At 43.3% G+C, this 20,404-nt stretch overlaps 3 protein-coding genes across 3 annotated transcripts; 1 reads left to right on the top strand and 2 right to left on the bottom strand.

Annotated features, from left to right (window-relative positions):
- Positions 1-460: 460 nt before the first annotated feature.
- pgpep1l (pyroglutamyl-peptidase I like) lies at positions 461-1,991 on the bottom strand. Its single transcript, XM_076038003.1, has 5 exons — positions 1,760-1,991; positions 1,626-1,678; positions 1,432-1,548; positions 804-1,030; positions 461-718 (listed from the first exon to the last, which is right to left on the bottom strand). The coding sequence occupies exons 1-5, from the start codon at positions 1,788-1,790 to the stop codon at positions 538-540; spliced, it is 609 nt and encodes a 202-aa protein (XP_075894118.1). The 5' UTR covers positions 1,791-1,991; the 3' UTR covers positions 461-537.
- Positions 1,992-2,605: 614 nt separating this feature from the next.
- Positions 2,606-9,296, top strand: synm (synemin, intermediate filament protein). Its single transcript, XM_076037949.1, has 4 exons — positions 2,606-3,561; positions 4,618-4,742; positions 5,787-5,866; positions 6,906-9,296. The coding sequence occupies exons 1-4, from the start codon at positions 2,764-2,766 to the stop codon at positions 8,909-8,911; spliced, it is 3,009 nt and encodes a 1,002-aa protein (XP_075894064.1). The 5' UTR covers positions 2,606-2,763; the 3' UTR covers positions 8,912-9,296.
- Positions 9,297-10,519: 1,223 nt separating this feature from the next.
- On the bottom strand, positions 10,520-20,195 carry ttc23 (tetratricopeptide repeat domain 23). Its single transcript, XM_076037950.1, is given in 11 exon segments — positions 10,520-10,939; positions 11,083-11,165; positions 13,042-13,191; positions 13,556-13,683; positions 14,045-14,150; positions 14,998-15,169; positions 18,498-18,646; positions 18,748-18,872; positions 19,084-19,207; positions 19,420-19,585; positions 19,734-20,195. Coding segments are annotated over 11 exon segments (1,374 nt in total). The 5' UTR covers positions 19,793-20,195; the 3' UTR covers positions 10,520-10,827.
- Between the last annotated feature and the right edge of the window lie 209 nt (positions 20,196-20,404).

Genomic DNA, 20,404 nt, shown 5'->3' with positions numbered 1-20,404 from the left:
ACCCACGCCAAATTTGGGGCTTCTAGCACGTGAGGAACCCCAAAACTACGCTAACCCTAAACAAGTCTATGGGGGTCAAAAGTCAACTTTGTCCTAGAGACGTGACGGCTTTGTCATCAGGATCCCTAAAGAAGCGTAAAAAGTAATTTTTGAAATAATCCACCTGAAAAACTGAAAAATATTGCGATGTCAATGGCAAAGTTGTCAACTTTGGAGTCCCCCAAAAAGGCCAAAAATGATTTCCCGTGAAATATGTCAACTGATTGTGATAGTAGAGCTCCCATGCTTTACAATGATACCTCACATGTCCATTTCTACTGTAAAGTTTTTGAAAAAAAAAAAATCCACCTGAACATAGACATACCGATTCGCTGAATTGTCTATGTTTTTTTCATTTTTGTCTGGTAAAAGAGAATGTTGATAAGTAATGGAATACAAAGAAACAAAGGCTGTGAGGTGGTGAGATGGATGAACTGCCCAAGGTTCAGTTTTGTCTTTAATAGTTGGGTGTAAAATGTCATTGGAAGACAAGCTAGCTCACTGTGGCTGCCTGTCTGAGGGGTCCTCCAGCTGCTCCAGCATGGCCAGTATGGTGGCCTGCAGCAGAGGAACCAGTGTGTCAGCCGAGGCCAGGCTGCCAGACGAGGGAACGTGGATGAGCGCTGCTCTCCTCTCACCATGGTACAGTGAGCAGTAATAGGCAAAGTCACACAGGTACCTGTGGAGGATGAGGCCAGAAAACAACTTTGTGTCAAGGCGCTGGGCTGCCCTGAAACACAGTGCGCACGCGGACAGACGTCTACCTGCCAGCGTCTCTGGAGGACAGGACGTCCACCCCTGCCCGCCGCATCTCTTTGGACACGGCCCTCATGTTGACGACCGAGTCCAGCTTGTTTGGTCCTCCGCCTACACAGCAGTGGCTCTCAGGGCAGAAGCCACACACGTCTCTGTCTCTGTATCCACTGTTGTTTCCCGTTTGCTCTAAAATGATGACAGCAGAGCCTCTGGCTATGCCCAGATGTACGACTAACTGGCGTGCGTGGCAGCACACGCACACGCACGCACACACACACACACACACACAGAGGGAGAGAGAGACGGTGGTCTCATAATTACCTCCCACAGACGCTTTGGTAACAGTTGGGTTTATGTTAGGTAGTTGGTGTAGTTTCACTCTGATTGGACTTGCTGTACCTTGATGTTGAATCATAAGATTAAACTTTATTCATTGCTGTATGGAAGAGTATATGAACAAGTGTTAAGAATCACTGGAAAGAGAAAATGAATAACCAAGAAGAATGGCTCCCTTTTAGATTATTCTCTCTCTTTTTTTTTAAGTCATTCATTTACAGTGTATTTCCCTGAACAAGACTGGTTTATTCAGACAGATCCTCTCTGTCTATGATTAAACAGTGGAAGTGATAGCCTCACCTTTGGAAGGAGAGTCTCCCAGATTTCACGAATGATTTGCTGGGTCTTGACATAGCTCACTGGGAGCTCCTTGATATGAAGATCAATCTGCTCTCCCAAGCCAACCCCAGCCAGACCCTCAGCAAATAGAACACACGCTATGAGTCATTGTGGTCAATAGAGGGCGGTGTACAGCTGCTGGTAAAAACGCCTACCTGGGCTGCTTTCCAGCTGGGGTTTACAAAGAACTGCCTGAAAGGTCCAAAGCCTGAAATGTTCAATTTAAATGGATGCAGAGGTCAGTTCAGGCCACAGCATATTCAGGAGGAAAAAAGGTCGCTTTAATTACCTGTAACGACCACGACATCGCGACCAGTCATTGCGTGTCTGGGTTTCCCGAGTCTGTCAGTCAGAGCAGCTTGTTTTGCAAGTCATGATTGTAAACGATTTCATTCCTCGCGTTCCATTTTTGCTTTTTGTCCACATGAGGGCGCCCTTTCCAAGAAAAAGGCCATAAAGCTGTCACTTTCAAATAATAATTTCTAAAAAAAACTGAGGCACTAAAGAAGACAATTGCATCAAAAATTTCCAATATTTGTCAATATCAAAAAATACGGACGTTCATGCAGCACATTGAGATACTTTATATTGAGTTTAGTTAGAACTACATATGTTGCATTTCACAAGGTGAACTCAGTGAAGTGAGTTATAATAATAATAATAATAATAATAATAATAATAATAATAATAATAATAATAATAATAATAATAATAATAATAGTTGTTGTTATTGCTGTTGTTGTTGAACAGTCTCCCAATGGTGCAATACGAGAAATACAGGCAGATAAATGATCAAGTGGAAAAATAAAATGGAACAGAAATGTATTTAAAACATGTTATTTCATTAAATGGGGATACATTTGTAAAAAAAAAAAAAAAAAAAAAACGTTATAAAAACGAAGTAATTAATGTGCAAGCAAAGGGACGGCAGCTCCCGTCACGCCCACTCCACGAGCAGTGTAGACATTAAATTTGCATAGCTTGGTTTATTGAACATCCTGTCATATTTACTACTACACGTTTTCCTGCGATAGTTAATATTTCCGACGGCCACCAAATGCAGCGTAGCATCTGCCAGGCGAGGACGCGTTTGGGACGATCCCATGCGGTGGGACACGCCCTCCTCCTCCTCCTCTCTCCTCCTCCTCCTGCACTTGACACAGCTGAGGCCACTGGTCGCCTGTTACATCACGGCTGTACTCTCCGGAGCAGATGACATTTACAAACCCTGCCTCCTCCTCAGAACGCTAGGCCAGAGAAAACTCCACTTTCTTTTACCACTTTGATGCCGCGATGTTGCCTTTCAAGAGAACTTTTGAGAGTGAGAAACACCAGCTGCAGGAGCTCAACACCAGGCTACACCAGTATCTGTCCAGGACGAAGCAGCTGGAGCAGGAAAATGTGCTCCTGGTCGCCGAGATCAACAAACTGAGGCAGGGCAGCGTGGCGCAGCGGGAGCCGCGCTACAAGGACGAGATGCGGGAGCTGCGCAGAATGGTGGCCCAGCTGTCGTTCGACAAGTCCCGCGCCGAGATGGAGCGAGAGAAGCTATGGCGAGAGTTGCAGACGGTGCAGTCGCTGTGCTGCGAGCAGACCGAGGTGTGCCGGGGCGTCAGCGGCGAGCTGAGCGGCTGCGAGAAGGAGCTCCAGCATGCGCACAAGACCAACACCGAGCTGCAGCGGCGCCTGCTCCAACTCGAGGACGAGCGCGGCCGCTTGGAGGAGGCGCACGGGCGAGAGATGGAGCGCGTCCGGCTGCAGGTGGAGTCCCGGGTCGCGCCCATCATCGCCCAAACTTACCGCGGGCCTCCCGCCGCCACGGTGGAGGAGGTGCACGAGTACGCCCGCGGCGTGTCCGAGGGATGGATCGACACCTTTGACATGTACCAGCACAAGGTGGAGGAGATGGAGCGGGCCGTCAAAGCGGACCAGGCCGCGTTGCGCGACCTGCAGCAGGAGAAGATGATGTACGCGTCCGAGTTGGACAAAATGAGCATGGAGGCGGAGCAGCAAGGGCAGGTCCAAGTGCGCCTGGAGGAGCAGCTGATGCACATGCAAGACAGATTCCACCATGACTGCAGCGAGTACCAGGTGAGGGGGGGAGAAGGGCCTTGTGATTGAAGTGAATAATGAGATTCGTGTCATGTTTTAGAGACATTCTGAGCAGAAAGTGTTTCTCAAATGCATCAGCCTCCTGCAGGACAGGCCACTCCTCTCTGACCTGCCACACCCACTGCTTACAGAGAGGTAGCTGGTAGCTGACTTTTTTTTTTTTTTTTTTTTTTTTTTTTTCTTAAAGCAAAGCATCCCGTGCAGCTGTTACATAATTTAAACCAAGGCTGCTGTAAGTGGTGGCAGACAGGTTTGTGTTCCCCTTCTCAGTCCAGCCTGAGATGTTGCGTGCAACATTTGACCTGAGTATAACAGGATTGCACCGCCCGGGTGTCTCAATGTCATTGTACCTCCCCATCACTCTGTGGCCGCTAGATTACACAAACCACTTAAACCAATTAGCTGTCAGACTGACAAATCCTCATTAGCCACCCTAAAGATGGAGCCCTAAGCGGGTCAGACACTTACAAATGACTGCACTACCGCTGCTTCCTGTACTTGTGATTTCAGCATTGTGCTCACACACACTGCAGCATTTCCCAGTTTAAGCCTGCGTATTGCATTTATTAGAGAGTGTGATGCCTGTCCCTGGCTGTGCTACTGTGTTATCTTAGACAGATGACGGGCGGTTGGTCAAGCACTGATTGAGAGACCAGATTAAAATTTTAATAATTGTTTTTCATGGATGTTGAATTGAACAGATAATATAACAGTGTAAAATGTAAACTTAACAAAGCAACTATTAAAAAAAAATGACTTTAATTTTTCTATTCATAGTGAGTGGACTTTCATCAGTATAAAGCAAAACAGACTTATAGAATAAAAACATGCATTGCAGCTTGATAGACACAGCTTGTATCAAATCCTATTATTCTGTTTATTGATAAAGTTTTGTTTGATTTATTTATTTTTTTTTAAAAGATGTTGCTGCTGAGAATTAAGAGTTCAATGTGATTGTAGTATTAAGTGTAAAGGTACCACATTATCGCAAAATGTAATTCTAATGATCATGAAAGCACCCTTTTCTCCCTACAGATGATTATTGAGCAGCTGGAACATGAGAGGAATGTGATGGCTGACACCATTGCTGAGAAGATGCGAGAACATCAGCACCTGCTCCAGGTGAAGATGGATCTGGGCATGGAAGTGGCTGCCTACAGGTGATGAGCTTATTGTACTTCAGTTGCCAATTAAAATAAGATTTCTCAAAGTGGGACATTTTACAGTGACTTGTCCCCTTTGTGATGTCACACTTTTTTAAAAAAAAAGTGGAACAAAGCAAAAGATATAAAAGACGGACTCATTTCTGGGCCGCGCATTTATAAGTGAGATACACTTATTATTATTTTTTACTGTAGTTGTTATCACATTAGTTTTGTATAAGGAAGGACCTCCCGCCAGAATTATATAAGCAAATATTAAGTTTCTGTGCAAGCCACATTCTATCTTTGTAGCCACCGTGGTCTCCTTGTAAACTCTCAAGGGCAAATAGTGACAGGAAGGGAAAGTTATTTATAAAGCATTTAGTGAAAACTATTTTTACACAACATTCTCCAGACATGTAATCCTGTTTATCAGGCAGCGCAATGGGCATCTATTCTACTTCATTGTGGCCAGAGACACTTTCTTCTCTGGCAAATCGGTTTTGTTTTGAGTTTTTAAAATGTACAGAATGACTGTAAGGCGACAAGGCAGCGGCATGTGTTTTGTGTATGTGTCACGAGTCAGCTTTTGCTTTGGGATTCCTGTGGAAGTATGGACCGCCCTGCATCCTAGCTGGTATTTTTAGGTCAGTCTTTCAGGAGGCACCCTCGGGAGAGGTTGTTTCTTTTTTGGAGACACTTTGGTTTTCTCAGTAGGGTTTAAGCTTTGTTCAATCATAGCCAAAGAGAGGCAAACTGTTGAGGCTACTCATGTGAAGATCTGCGTCGACTTGTATTTTTGATGATCACTCCCCTACATGGACAAGGACTGGAGGCGATACTTGTAAACCATCTGCGTTTAGTTTTACGGGGTTGAAATGGAGGAAGTAAATGAATTACAGCGACTTGTGAGGTATGGTATTGTTCTGTAATCTTTCATGTTAATATTAGTGGATGATGATTTTTTTTTTTACATTTAAAGAAATAACATTTGAAGGGTAATGATTCTCATCTCAGCGTCTAATGTATTTCTTCTTACCTCTTGATTTTATTTCTTTCCAGGGCTCTTTTGGAAGGGGAGCGTGTGGGTCTTCAGGATGCGCAGAGGAGAATGAATCAGCATCAGAGAGAAAGAGTGATAGGTACCTTCTTAAAATATGTTATCATTGTGGCATGTGGCATTCTTTTGGAGCTGGCTGAGAAGATCAGCATGAACCTATTATTTGCTCATCAAAGTATATTGTCTTTTTGTTGACAACATGCTTATATTCTTTAGATCGACTGCATTCTGTTTGGCAAAATAGCCGACAGTGCCTGCAAGAGCGCTCATCGTAAACAATGAGTGTTTCAACGCTGGCGGGCAAAATCCTCATTTACAGCATTCAATGTTAGGTTGATCCAAGCCAGCCCCAACCCCACTTATTTATAGAACATTTTTAAAACAACACCGCCTCCCAAAGTGTTTTCCATCGAATCCCCTCGATAAAACACAGTAAACATGTAGATTTGCATGAAATCTTTTGATCCCTTATGTCTCTGTCAGGCTCAAAAGTTTGCAGTAGACATGTTTACATGCTCACTTCCTTTTGGCCATCTGATTGAATTGTTTCAAATTGAGGGATCGGATGGTCCCATTTACATGAGCACTTGATAAAGTAATTTGATTAATATGTGGATTCCCATAATGGCATGCACTGTGACGTTGGCTGTTTGTGCAGATGATCCCACATGTTGGCATTTCTTTTGAAACTGCAATGCCAAAGGAACATCCTCAAACTTACGCGCACAAAGCTCCAACAATGGGAAGCATTCCATGTGCTGTTTGCATCTGATCTTATAAAGAACAGTAACACTACAGCAACAGTAAAGTAAATCACCTCCTCCTCTGGTTTGATTTTCAGTTCAGTCCAAATTTCAGTTGGATTGGGCCAATGTAATTGAAACTGAGTGTTAGCATGATGTCATTTTGATAAGGGGCACTGTTACATCCAATAAGTCAATGTAATTGCACCCACTTCCAACAAAGTTCTTTCAACATGATTTAACTTTCAAAGGTAACACATGAAAAGTTTCACACCATTAAAGATATAACCTGTCATCTAAGACCACACACTTCTACCCTTTTTGTTTTTTTTCTACTTCAAATACCTAAAGTCACATGCTACTTAATTTCCACTTTAGATATCAAGATGCCTGCCCAGCCATACTCCCCAAGAGCTTCCACACTGACCACCAGACAACAAATGGATATCAGGTACACTCCAGCAGCTACGAACCTGAGAAGATCTCCTGCGCCTCCCTCTGGGTCCAGAAGTCCGTCGAGGGTCATTCCTATTTCACTATCAGGCAGAGGCCGGCATCAGAGCTCTGCATCCAGCAGAAGGGACATGATCTCATTTGCCAAAGCTCAGGCTGCCACTTCGTCTTCTTCTTCGTCATCTACCAACTTCACCACAACCATCAGAGATAAGCAGATGGGCCACGGGGAAAACCAAATACATGCACAAAAAGCAGTGATGGATAAAGCTGGAAAAAATGATCAGGTCTCTCCGGAAGAGCACCAGATCAGTCGTATTGAGTCTTCCACGGATAACACCAAATCAGTGAAAGTGGTGTCTCCACCAATGATGAGCTTGGGCACGAACAAGGAAAGTGGAGGTCAAAAACAAGTTTCAAATGAAAAAGGGAATGATAAAATTGAGGAAAGAAGGGAGAAAGAGGAGAAACCTGAGTCTAGGAAAAGTCTGAGTGAGAAAAAAGTGTTTGACACTGTGTCTGTAGAGGAGATTATTGAGAAAGTCATCAAACCTGTAAGTTTGGAAGGCAAGGGGTTCTCCTCAGGAGAGTCAAATGTTAAATATCATGTTGAAAAAACTGAGGAAGAGGATGGAACGACTAAGATGCAAATTGTGCTTGAGTCCAAAGTGGAGGAAGAGCTGGATGTTTCTCAGGTACTTGGTCAAGGTGTCAAGAAGGTATCACTGGAGGACATCAAGGATACAGCTACAGGGCTCATGATCAAGAACCTGCTGAGTGGCCTGCAAGACAGTGAAGACCTGGGAAATAAGTCTGTAAACGTGGAGATCATTGAGGAACCAGTGGAGACTTACAGTGATGAGGAGCTTGAAATGGAGCAGAAGTCCATTTTGTTTGAGCCCTCAACAACATATTTCCAAATCGAGGAGCTTGAAAATGTCTCTCATGAAGCTCGGATTCAAAGAGGTGAAGCGGAAGTTACAAAAACGTCCGTGATAGGTTCAGATAAGCTAACAGCTGGTTCTGTGCAAGAACAAGATCCTTCTGACGAGCCCAAGTCTTATTTTTCCCACGACCAGGACCCTCATGACTATTTTGTCTCCACACCAGATGAGGATCTCTCCGACCATGAAGAGGGAGGTGGCATCACCTCCTATGGCCATTATGGTATCTTAGAGGATCTGTCAGATGAGAGGTATTATCAAGATGATAGCATTCTGCCAAGAAAAGTCATTGTGGAGGAAAGTGACGAGTACGACTTCAGGTCGGGCGGTGCCTCGTTTGTCAGAGACAGTTTCCCAGAATGCATCATTGAGGAAGAAGTACGTGTCTCTCCTATCGTGCAGGAGTCAGTGCTTGAGCTCCTGAGAGAGGACTCTCTGGAGCCCAAAGAGCAGCTGAAGGGAGCTCTGGAGAAGCTCCAAAGCTCGGTCTCAGTCCCACTGAAGGAGGAGCTGGCTTTCCTGACAAGATTGAGTTGCGAAAGTCCAGAGAACGTCTCAGTGGATGTCAAGAAGGTGCAGCAATCAAATGACAACGGCACCACCACAATAGTAGCAGAGCTGAATGTGTCCCAGACCCTGGACGAGTCCGGGCTGCTGGAGACGGGAGACGATCTGTCTGAAGAGCAGATCATGGCAGCTCTCAAGTCTTCCAATCTGGGGCTTGAGAAAGTCTTGCAGGGCGGAGCAGGAGGAGAATACAGGTTTAAAGTCTCCACCGAGGAGGCCGCTACATTTGAAGATTTCCAACACTCAAACGAAGGTGAATCTGAAATCACAGGGGAGCATCTCAAATTGGGTCCATCCAAAAAGTCCTTTACCTTCAAGATGAGCCATGCCGAGGCACCGGACCTGCAATCTCAGATAGCAACGGTTACTGAAGAGAAACGAATCGCAACAGTTTTCCTTGAAAGCCCAACTGACGAGTAGGTGATTAGTAGATTTGAACCTCTTCCTTGCCAATTTTATTTGTTTAATGCAAGAAGGTGGACAACAAGAATCAGTTCTGATACAGCTGCCTGAACACAAAGTTTTGCATATACACTCCGATGTATGTCTAATACATCAGCGTTCTCTTTGCTGTCTCTGTCTTGAGAACAAAAGTTGGCGTGCCCAGACTAAAATTAGGGCAGATTTGTTTTAGAAGAATGACAAAAATCAGATATGGACTATTCGTTAACACAGGTACTAGTGGCTGCTGAAACATTGCCATGAAAGTACCAAGTGCAAACTAGTCTGGGCTTAGTACTGTTGTAAACATCTACATAATTAGAAAATGGTTTGCGTTGCTCCACTCTATAAAGAAACCAAATTTCATCCTGAAAAAGTGCCCACCCCTTTGGATTTCTCTATTTTTATACTAACCTATGCAACTACAGCTTAGCTAGCCTATTACAGAGTTTACAGATGTCTACCATCCTATCAATTGCATATTTGCTGTCTCTACCATGCTGCAAGATCTACAAGGTAATGCAAAGCCAACATTTAAGATTTCTGATTTGTTGTGCATTCTTTTTTTTTTTGTAGATTTGGCTTTAGTCTTTTCACTTGAGCACTGATGCCAAATGTAAAGGATCTAGAGCATTGGGGGCACCAGAGCTACTATAAGGCAGTTCTTGGCGCAATGCTTAATATACAGTTATGGTTGAAGCCAAGTATGTTGTAGTGGGGGTGCAGAAATGGATAACTAACTTTCTGAGAATATGCAGAGTGTGGGGTGTAGAAGGATGTGACCCTTACAGTGGTGGTTAGGTAGCGTACAGTTAGCTATTTTTAAATAGAATTTAATCTAAACAAATTTAACATGACTTAATTCATTTTTGAGACCAGGAAATACATTTGGTTTAGATGGTCCAGTTGATGTCATGCACAAGATACAGCATTTGTAAAATGTGTGTCCTTGTACTAAATGTGTCTTTACAGTGTAATTAAAAATTCCCATTTGTAGGCTAGTGAGATTCACACTGGTACATGCTACCCCTAAGGGAAAAAATGGCTCTGGAAATGGAAATACAAAAAATGTTGCAAAAGGATTTCAGTGATTGTAATGTTTGAATGTCACGGTTTGTAACGTAAAGCATGACTCGTCACGTTATTGGCTTGAAGATTCACCTGTGGTCAGGCAGAGCGCGTTAATGACTGCAACTATTTCTGGATTATCAGCTTGGCAACATTGACTTTTGATTATAGTTTGTTGTGTTGCGTACATGGTAGAGGAGCGACAACGATCCACTGGTATCACAAGTTGGTAATGTGCTTTACACATTTACGCAAGTAGCTGTCAGACTCACTCACTTACTGATCTGAAACCTTCACGCATCAGCCTGATATTTAGCATTAATGTCACTTCTGATTATTTCTGAAAAGGGCTCAATGCATTAAATGCCCACATGCAGTGTGTAATTTACACACTATCTCATCAACAAATTGTAACGGCTGAATCAAATGACGTGTGCTGTTAAAATGTGAAATCAGGAATCTGTTACATGACGGAATGTACACTTTGTGCCATTTAAAAGCAAAAACAAAATCACCAAGTGTTTACTCACAAGCTGCTTTTATTCACGTTATGAAAATGTACATGCTTGCTTTAACAAAAAAAAAAAAAAAAAAAGGTGCCAGCCCTCATTGGAAATTATTATAAATATATTACAAGAAATAAAACCTGCTGGAAAAAAAACCTTTATGATTCAGAGTATTTTTTTCAAAGCCATCTTCTCTTCAGTATTTTACTTTATTTACCTGATCTGGAATATAACACTATGCATATGGACATAGTTTAGCTATTCTGTAGACATATGTGTCACCTTAACGTGGCAGGTTAGAGTCATAACAAAGGAGCATTTTTAAGAATCGGACTTGGAGTTTTCCTCACTTTCAGTGGGCGCTGCAGCTGAACATGTGTCCGGTTTTGATTTTCTGCCTCGGCTCTGCTGTTTCCTGGCCACCTGTGGTGCCCTGCAACACACAAGCTGCATTATGCTACAGTCAATCACAGGAATTACACTCGGTTACATTAGTTCTTGTTTTTTATGTTGATTTCTTTGGTATTTACCATCAACGTGTTTTAGCTGAAATCAATGGTTGTCATGCAGAATTACCTTGCCAACATGTCCACAGCTTTTTGTGTAGCTTTAGTCTTCTTATGTTGAGCACTGTACAACAACTGTTGAGTCTCCAGGCACTACAATTACAAAAAAATACATGTTTTTAAAGAAATAATTATTGTAAACTGAGTGACTGATTCCTTAGCAACACATGAATGCATAAAACATCCTCTTCTACAGTTTTGCGTCACCTGTGTGCTGTAAACTTGGTGTTTCCTACCCACAAACTTGGCAGATTGACAGTAAACCAAAACCCAATAATACAACTTTTTCTCCACTTTCAGATTCATCCACCTAATGGATCACTTCATCGATTTCCTTCACCCTGACTTTTTAATGGCCTTAAAGCCTTTTAATCTATCACAGAATTGACTGGAATACATAATGGATGTGCACACACGTTGCCATTGGTGCAGCAACAATAAGCAAAATGTGGAGAGAACTTTGTATAAGTAAGGAGACAGGGAGCATGAAAACTTTCCCTTGCTCGCTGGGGAAAGAAACACTCAGTAATCTGGACCAGATCCATCTGGCCCCTCCAATGTTTTCACCGTTGCTAAGGTTGACGTCATGGAAGGCCTTTTTGAAGCAGGACTACAGAAGAAACACGGGGGAAAGTCAGATCTCCGTTTGTGTATTGCACCATTGTTCACTTTGTTGTTGTTTTTTTTGTAGGGGGCTCTCACGTACTGTACGGACTGCGTGAGCAAGATGTTCTTGGGGAAGGAAAAAAATAAATCCGGATGTAGTTGGTGTCAGGAATATAAAAACAAATGTGCTCACGTATCAGCTGTGTGAACTTTGGAAAGGTTGCGAGTTGGACACAGTGTCAAGAGACTTGGTGCTGATATACCCCTCCAGTGGGAGGGGACTTAATACTCGGACCCAAAACAAAACAACATGGCAACCAGGCTCCTTAACATTCAGACATGCTGTTGCTAGCGCAAAGAGATCTATTTACTGGTTCACTGCACCTCACTATTTCGATTGAATGATATAATGGCTACACAATTACATTAAAGGGCCTCTATATTGCAAAATCCATTTAATCAAAAACACATTTTTTCCCCTTTTGTCAGTGAAGTCTTCAGAAATGAGAGATTTTCACCCTTTACTTTTGCTTAGTCCACTTTTTCTGTACCTCACCCCTTTGTGATGTCACAAAAGGCACTGATACCTCTCCCAGGTGAGTCAAATGTTTGTTCTGCTCACACCTGCCTTGTTTGGGAAGGTAAAACAAAGGAGCAATTGAGTAGGATGTTAAAACTGCATCCTGTGGATGGCTGTAAACAGAGGGCTAAATATACGCCACGTTCTCTATGGAGTTTTTGCATAATCATGTGAAGCTACTTCACTGTGATGAAAAATAAAGCCCCAAATTTGAGTTAAGATCTTTTAACAAAAAAACTGTTCTTTTGAATGCCTGTTTGGTAACTCCTTGAGTTGATGAAGGACATTTCTGAAGGCCTCACTAAGCGGCTGTCATTGCCCCTTTAATTGACAGTAGTTAGCAGGATGAACTTTCTGTATTCTGAGTCATGCGGCTTATCTGTCAGGCTCCATCCGAACTGGGGAAATACCAGGTTGCACAGTGTGATATCTAACACCAGCAAAACAGTTTTTGCACACAGCACCTTTCTAAGATTAGCAAGCGACTCTGATAGCACTGAGCTTTAGGGAGGACGGTAGAAATAGCTCATCTCACTATGACAGAGACTGTGTGTGTGTGTGTGTGTGTGTGTGTGTGTGTGTACACTCTGAACAGGCCTCTGAGTGGTGGAGAGGGGCACACCTGCTGACTTATGGCCTTTTATTAAATCCTCCCAAAATACTTTGGCAGGTACAACATCGTGACTTGGAGGATAATGATTGTGGACTCTGCACAGCATTTATGACTTGTGACCAAGTCATAATATCATCTGTGCTGTTTATTTGTGTTGTTGGTGGCGTTACCTTCGTTAAGGTCCTGTACGCCTGCTTCAGCGAGCCTCCAGACATCTCCAGACTCCCAATGAGCTGAAGGGTGTCGGCCACCTCAGCACTCAGGTCACCAAACGTAGATCTCTTTGATGCGAGTGAAGCTCTCTGAATCTCCACACACCTCTGTAGTGGCACACGGGGAACTTAGGCCTCGTCCAGTAATACAAATCTATTTTCAGAAAAATGCTTCAATTTGGCTTTCAAAAAAAGTTTTATATATTTTAAAATGCATATGTAGACGGTCAAGCAATGTCAAGCCCAAATCCAAATCAAAATGTGGTGACAGCCTTTTTTCGCTGCAGATTCAGAAAAACTTGTATTAATCCCTAAAGGGCCAATTAAGTGTAAGGGCATGTTAATATAACAGAGATTTCTAAATAGAAGAAACTAAAGATTCTCATGACACCTGTTTTGTTAGATTAGAGTACCACAGCTATGTAGTAGTCTTTCTGCACGTACAGACGGTCGGCAGGTGTGTGTGTTTAACCTTTTGCTGGCCATTGGAGAGGAGGTGCCGACAGAAATCGTCCTGGGCAGCCAGAAAACCCGGATCGTGTGGACCTGCGCTGTTTTTGTACCCACTTAGACTCAGCTCAAAGTACTGACCTGCAGACTCTGTGCCGGGATGAAGAGGAGCACACGAACGACAAACAGGCAAATAACGACAGAGTAACTAACATGCAGCAGCAGAACAGCTGACATTGGACTATTTCCTAAAGTCATTTTCTCTGCTCCAAAACATGCTTTAGTGCACCGCAGAGCACAAAGATGCCACAAACTAGCTGGTGGTCCCTCAGACATGTCCAAGCTTAGACCTCTCCTCAATACGACTATTATACATCTTGTTTCCATTACTCTGCCTTTAAGAATTTCACATATAGGAGGACAATGGGAGACTCGGCTCTAATTAACCCCTCATGCATGTTGTTCTGTGGGGGTGGTGGGTGGGGTGGGGCTGTGTTTGGAAGAAACTCACCATTATGATTGGGCTCTGCTGCAGTAGAAAGGAGAAGAGCCAGGCTGTGGGAGATCTGAGCTGCCTCCAGCTGCTCTGGACCATGACTCATAGCAGCGGCATGTGCCTAGCAGAAACAACAGAGGTAAAGTAAAACAGATCGCCCGTCACAAAGTAAGAGGCGTGGCTGCGCTGCCAGATAACAGAAATCTGCTCGGATCCAGTGACCGGACGAGATCAGGTGTTTTTGTGTTTATGTATGTCAGTTAAAAATGCTCTTGACTGGGAAAAAGGTGGCGTGCCCTCTCCGGGTCGGTGGAGAGACCCTGCCTCAGGTGGAGGAGTTCAAGTATCTCGGGGTCTTGTTCACGAGTGAGGGAAAGGTGGAGTGCGAGATGGACAAGCGGATCGGTGCGGCATCTACAGTGATGCGGTCGCTGTACCGATCTGTCTCTCGATTTACTGGTCAATGTACGTTCCTACAAATGACCTATGGTCACGAGCTTTGGGTAATGTGTTGATACAAGCGGCCGAAATGAGTTTCCTCCGTACGGTGGCTGGGCGCACCCTTAGGGACTGGGTGAAGAGCTCAGTTACCCAGGAGGAGCCACTGCTCCTCCACACCAGGAGGAGCCAGCTGAGGTGGCTCGGGCATCTAACTTGGGATGCCTCCTGGATGCCTCCCTGGAGAGGTGATCCAGGCATGCCCCACCAGGAGGAGACCCCAAGGAAGACCCAGGACACGCTGGAGGGACTATGTCTCTTTGCTGGCCTGGGAACGCCTGGTGGTCCCACCAGATGAGCTGGAGAAGGTGACTGGGGCAGTCTGGGTGTCTCTGGTTGGACTGTTGTCCCCATGACCCGACTCCAGCAGAAGATGGCTGGATGGATGGATGGATGGATGGATGGATGGATGGATGGATGGATGGACTTTAAAGTGCTATGTTGTGTTGCAGACTTTGCGTCGCTCTTACCTCGGAGAGATGCTCTATGGCTCGGTCCACACGGCCTCGGTCTTGTTCGATGGCGGCCATGTCTCGGTAGACGGAGCAGGTTTTCTCTGGCTGCCCACCGTCCACTAGCAGTTGCAGAGAGCTCTCGCACTGGCTTAATGCATCCTCTGGTCTGTTCTGTTTCTTGTAGACTCTTTCCAAAGAGGAAAGGAAATAATGAGAGTGGATAGACAGGCTGTCAGACGCAGGAAGGCGTGTATTGAGACAGTCTACAGTGCAGTGTTGTACACAAAGCAGCACGGAAGAGCAGTGATTGAAACGTGACTGTGCGTGGTTTCCAATTGTCGCTCTGTTTGGAAACCTACTGGCAGCTCATCAGTTTAAACATCAAGTCCTGGACTTCCGAGCTCTCACTACCGTAAGCTGTTTGTATCAGTTCCATAATATAAACATTCCATTGATACTAAAAGATTATCACTTTGTATTGTTTTCAATTTCAATGTGTCATTTGTCGAGTGCAACAAATGCAATTGTGGCTTCATCATAGCAGCAAGTCTTTTCACCATCTCCAAAGTGGCTGTTTGGTCTCTGGCCAAGCAATGCAGTGTGTTTGAAAGCAGACTATATTAGGGAAATTATGCACATTGCTCTTTGGTTTCTTCCTCCACATACCATCCCCCAGTTAGAACCTTGCACTCCCCAATTTGCCCTCATGGTGACTGTAATTTGCCTAAAATTAAGGATTAAGGATGATTACAGTATACAAGGTCAGGATGGGAGAGCAGTCACCGTCAAGTTTTGATAAGTAGAATCATCAGTTCATTGTTTTCTTTGGAATGGACGCACTTCCATACCGCACTTCAATATTGTTTGGGCTCCAACAGAGTCACACAGTGGGAGGAAGGGGTCAAGACGGCAGCAGGGTTACCCGCTGGAAGGCACTCGGATCCATCAGGCTACTCCGCTAACAGCTCCAAGCATCTAATGGATTCTAAATTTAATTCAGCTCCCCAGTCAAGGAGATGGCCTTCCTGAGAGGACACTTCACCACAGTGCAGCCTCCCGCTCTGCTGCTACAACTGTACATGGGTCCAAAACGCTCTCTATCAAATCAGGGATCGCGCATCCTCAGTGTACTGGGGAAGCTGTTGCTGCATTCAATCTTTTAAAGCATCCCGTTTTATATTTAAGGTTGCGTTGTGTCCAGTCTGCCTGAAGCTTAAGTCTGAACTGTTTAATCTGAGTTTGGCCTATTTTGAATATGGTTGAATGGTGCAAGCATCATAAGAGTCTGAGTATATAAGGCACAGTGTTAAAATGCCAATCGTCATAGGTTCAAAAAAGATGAAATTTTTTTTTCTCGGATCTCTCTTTTCTCATAGCCTAAGATGGATCCAGGAGTGTCTCTCCTATAAGTTTCATGGAGACTTCAGGTCCTTATAGGGCAGTAGTGACGGCTGGAGTGAGCGGAGCTACATTCCTGCATGGCTTGAGTCCTGCCATCCTGCCTGCATGGTCGAACGGAGACAATACCCCTCTATCCTCTCATTCACTCTGCATCCTTATGTGTTTCCTGGCAGAGCGGCGATATGCCACATCCTGCTACAGTCCACTACCACGGCAGGGAATTAGTATATTTGAGGTTCAGGTAGTTGTGCCAAACAAGCCACACAGCCCTCTTTTGTAAAGCTTTCCATAACGTAGTTGACGCAACGTTTACTCCGGAAAAAGAGGAAGAAAGGTTGGGCTGGAGCGAAGAGAGGGACAAAAACAACCTTTAACCTGGTGAGGACATTGCCACAATTTGAGCAAATGGCTTTCTCACTGACACACACTATAATCACTGCCATATTTATCAATATTTAACAGAAAAATACTTATCAGAGATGATACAACATTCAGAATGGTCTTGAACAGAGTGCTGGAAAAGGGATTCCAGCCTACTTTAATATGTGATAAAGTGTAATGTCATCTAGAGTAGAAAAAAAAAAGACATTTTATTTTAGTTTGAAATCTATGAAAACCTTAAATAGAACATTAAACCATTAGTGAAGTTTTTTTTTTTTTATTATAAAAACAAACAAACATATTTGTCTGATAGTTAATGCACACCTCGAGCGTGAACATAAAATCCAGAGCAGAGTGTTTGGACCAGGATGTATATGAGAGCTGAGCTTAGATTGTTTTTCTGGGCTTTGGTGGGAACATTCCCCTCCATCACAACACTGTTGACTGACAGAGCTTTTAGACGCATGCCAAATTCTTAGTCATCATCTGACAAAAGAGGTTTATCGAGCTCGCACACCAGCCAGAGTCTGCACATTTTTCCAATTACAGGAATCATGTCAACAAACTCTGACTCTTTGACATGAAACCACTATTAACAGGCACACTATTACTTCTGCGAAGGCTTAGATACAGCATCAGCTTGTTCTTGTTTGAAATACACACATAGAAAACATAAAGTACTGAAAGGAACCCAAACAGAAGGACCTCTACCCACACAAGCATTAAAAAGAAAAAGATACTATTTTGGTAAATCTCAGTGTACTGTCGCAATTAACTCACTGAATTGCTGCATTCATTGTAGGTGTAGAGTGGTATGTGTTATAAGATAATGCTCTGGTTAGCAGTTGTACTTCTAATTCCAGTCACAGTGATTTAAAAACACCAGGGGGTGGTTATTTTTTATTATGTCGCTGACCATATCCCAGCTCCTGGTTGTACTTCTAATTTCAGCCACAGTGATCTCAGCACAACAAGGGACGGCTATTTTCTGTTCCGCCAGGCCACAGTTTCCATCACTCGCTCCTGCTCTCAATGTCAAAGCTCCAGGCCTCCGCCAAGATCCAGGATGTGAAATCTTTAATCTCCCACTAAGCATCGGGACCTTTGCTGTCAATACCACCATTACAATAAAAGCGCAACATGTAAATCAGGGCTTGAATCAATAATATTGAAGTAGTACTAAGAGGTAAACACAGCAGCTGACAGGTAACAATAAAACATAATTTTATGACCTCCTCAATGACCATAATGTATAAGCAATGTGTTGTTGTCCTACTCCAAGAGCTATCATTTAAGAAGGGACTATAGGCTGGTGTGAAAGAGGAGAAACCCTTTTTTAAAATGAGGGATGCCTGACACGTGCCGTTGCTGTGCAGTTGTTTAGCAGAAACCCAAAGGTAACATAAAATGACAACTAAAAAAAGCCACAGACTAATTTTGAAGAATGTACTGCCCTCTTGTGGTGAAATCCTGAGAAGCGTCATTTTAAAATGGCAATATTTGAAAAAAAATAAATAAATGTTGTATTACCAACGTATTATTGTTTCGTTTAATCATTTATCCTGTATCTTTACCTTAAGTTACGTCCTATATCATATAAAATACACAAACTGCTCATTCTTGTGGAATAGCATGAGGTTATTTTGCTCAGTCTGAAGATGACATGATGAGATGATACATGTTAAAATGTGTAATGCTAAAATGTAGATAAAAGAAAGTTTTAATTTTTGTACCTGTATAGACCAGTGGAGATCTCCAGCTCAGCTTTTGTCTTCTCCTCCAGGCTGATGCTACTTTGTTGATGAAGCTCCTCAAGGGTCTTTCCTGCTTCTAGGAAAGATGCTTCAGCCTCATCTGCTGATTTAGAAATAAGTCAAGGTCTCTTTTTGCATTCAATTTTGTTTTTGTTTTTTTCTAGCCTCAAACATTAAATATGAAACTTCAGAAAAAGTCAGGATATTTGGCTGTTACAACACAGGCAGCTCCATGTGTGAGGTGTATGCTCAGGAGACATGTGAGGACTTCCAGCTTTTCCTCTCTGCAGGAGCACCAGAGAGGCAGCATCTCTTTGGCCAGGGCCAAATGCTTCTGTGCCTGCAGTCCGAAACCTAATAATTAAAGTAAGTAAATTGCAGAAAAAAAGCTGCAGCCATTAAATAATTTTGTAAACAAGCGATGAGGCATTTGTGAAAACAATAAATGGTACATTAAAAAAAACCTACATTATTTCGTAATTTTCTAGATGTAGCACTCAACTATTGAACAAATATTTCATTATCTTTAGTTCATATTCAATATGTTGTTTACACTGTTATTTACCTTTGAAGATTAAGTATGCTTTGGCCAGTCTGACATGGGCCTGAGCCAGTTTCAGATGTCCCGTCCCGTATACCAATCTGGTCAGAGCCACACAACGCACCAGGTCCTGGATGCAAGCATCAAACTGAGCAAACAAACAAACAAACAAACAAACAAACAAACAATCAAAAATGTGCCTTTAAAAAATAGTGTTTTTGATTAGCAGACCATGCACAGGCAGCCAGGCTGCTATACACACTGCAAAACCTTTCTAAATCACAATTTGGCCTCATCATATGCAAATGTAAATATCAGACTATGTTTTATCCATGACAAACTCCAAAGCAATTTTTCAACCTCCTGGTTGTCTTCATAGGCCTGGGCACGACGGTCGAAGTGTTCCAGTTTATCTTCAGGTGTCATCATAATAAATTGCTTTTTTGCCGTCCCTGGCAGGGAGACACTCAACACATCTGAGTCACTTGCAGCAGATCCGTCCAGGCCACCGTCCGGGCTTCCCACACTGCCAAACAAGGTAGGGCTGAGTCAAGACGTTTGTCTAAAATCATCCGGCTTCCTAAAAGCCATCTGAGCTCATATTATGCTGAAAACTAGTCATTTCGTGGCAAGAATGGCCGGTGAAAGAAAAGGTTTGGAGAAAAATAACTTACTCAACTGGGGAGCCGCAGGAAGCTGGTCGCGCTCTTGTCGTTTCATGAGTGCCAGCCATTCTTCCAAAAAAGTTAAAAAAGGTTCACCCTTAAACAATCAAACAAAACAAAACAAACAAAAACTTTGTGGACATGCAGGCTAGCAAGCGTCAACGTAAACCTAGCCGTGAAACGCCATTGTTGTTGTTAGATCTCGTTGCCGTGGTTACACGGCTAACGCTAGCATCGCGGGACCATAGGGAGCCTTTAAGGGGAAATAGTACAACTAAAATGATAGATACCGTGTTAGACCAAACACCACTCCGCTGTGATATAATATACATAGTGTACGCGACACAGCATACAAAGTATAATTTCTTAGCTGTGGGCTAAGACCACGAAAACTCCTGTCTGCTCATTCAGAGGCATAGCTACACGCTATTAGCTAGGCAGGAAGTGGGGTGCGTTCAAGAACAGCACTGTTTAGAAGCGGGGAAATAGTTATTCTGCCACGGTAGATGTATTAAAAAAAAAAATAAATAAATAAATAAATCATGGCATATATAATGCGTAACAACAACCACAGTGCACTGCCAAAACATATTTCACGTGATTTCAAGATCAACATCCGTTAGCGTTTCAAACTTCAATACTTGCTTATGTTTTACTACAGGCTATTAGATTATCGACAA

The sequence above is a fragment of the Nelusetta ayraudi genome, unplaced genomic scaffold (assembly GCF_046127955.1).
Source record: "Nelusetta ayraudi isolate G7.1 ecotype Tasmania unplaced genomic scaffold, CSIRO-AGI_Nayr_v1 ptg000053l, whole genome shotgun sequence".
Taxonomy (NCBI): domain Eukaryota; kingdom Metazoa; phylum Chordata; class Actinopteri; order Tetraodontiformes; family Monacanthidae; genus Nelusetta; species Nelusetta ayraudi.
The sequence above is the reverse complement of the archived record's forward strand: the minus strand, read 5'-3'. Positions and strand labels throughout refer to the sequence as shown.

Coding starts and splice junctions, on each gene's coding strand:
- synm (XM_076037949.1), top strand. CDS start 2,764: ATGTTGCCTTTCAAGAGAACTTTTGAGAGTGAGAAACACCAGCTGCAG. Junction 3,562..4,617: donor ATGACTGCAGCGAGTACCAG/GTGAGGGGGGGA, acceptor TTCTCCCTACAG/ATGATTATTGAGCAGCTGGA. Junction 4,743..5,786: donor ATGGAAGTGGCTGCCTACAG/GTGATGAGCTTA, acceptor ATTTCTTTCCAG/GGCTCTTTTGGAAGGGGAGC.
- pgpep1l (XM_076038003.1), bottom strand. CDS start 1,790: ATGACTGGTCGCGATGTCGTGGTCGTTACAG. Junction 1,031..1,431: donor GGGAGACTCTCCTTCCAAAG/GTGAGGCTATCA, acceptor CACGCACGCCAG/TTAGTCGTACATCTGGGCAT. Junction 719..803: donor TCCTCCAGAGACGCTGGCAG/GTAGACGTCTGT, acceptor CATCCTCCACAG/GTACCTGTGTGACTTTGCCT.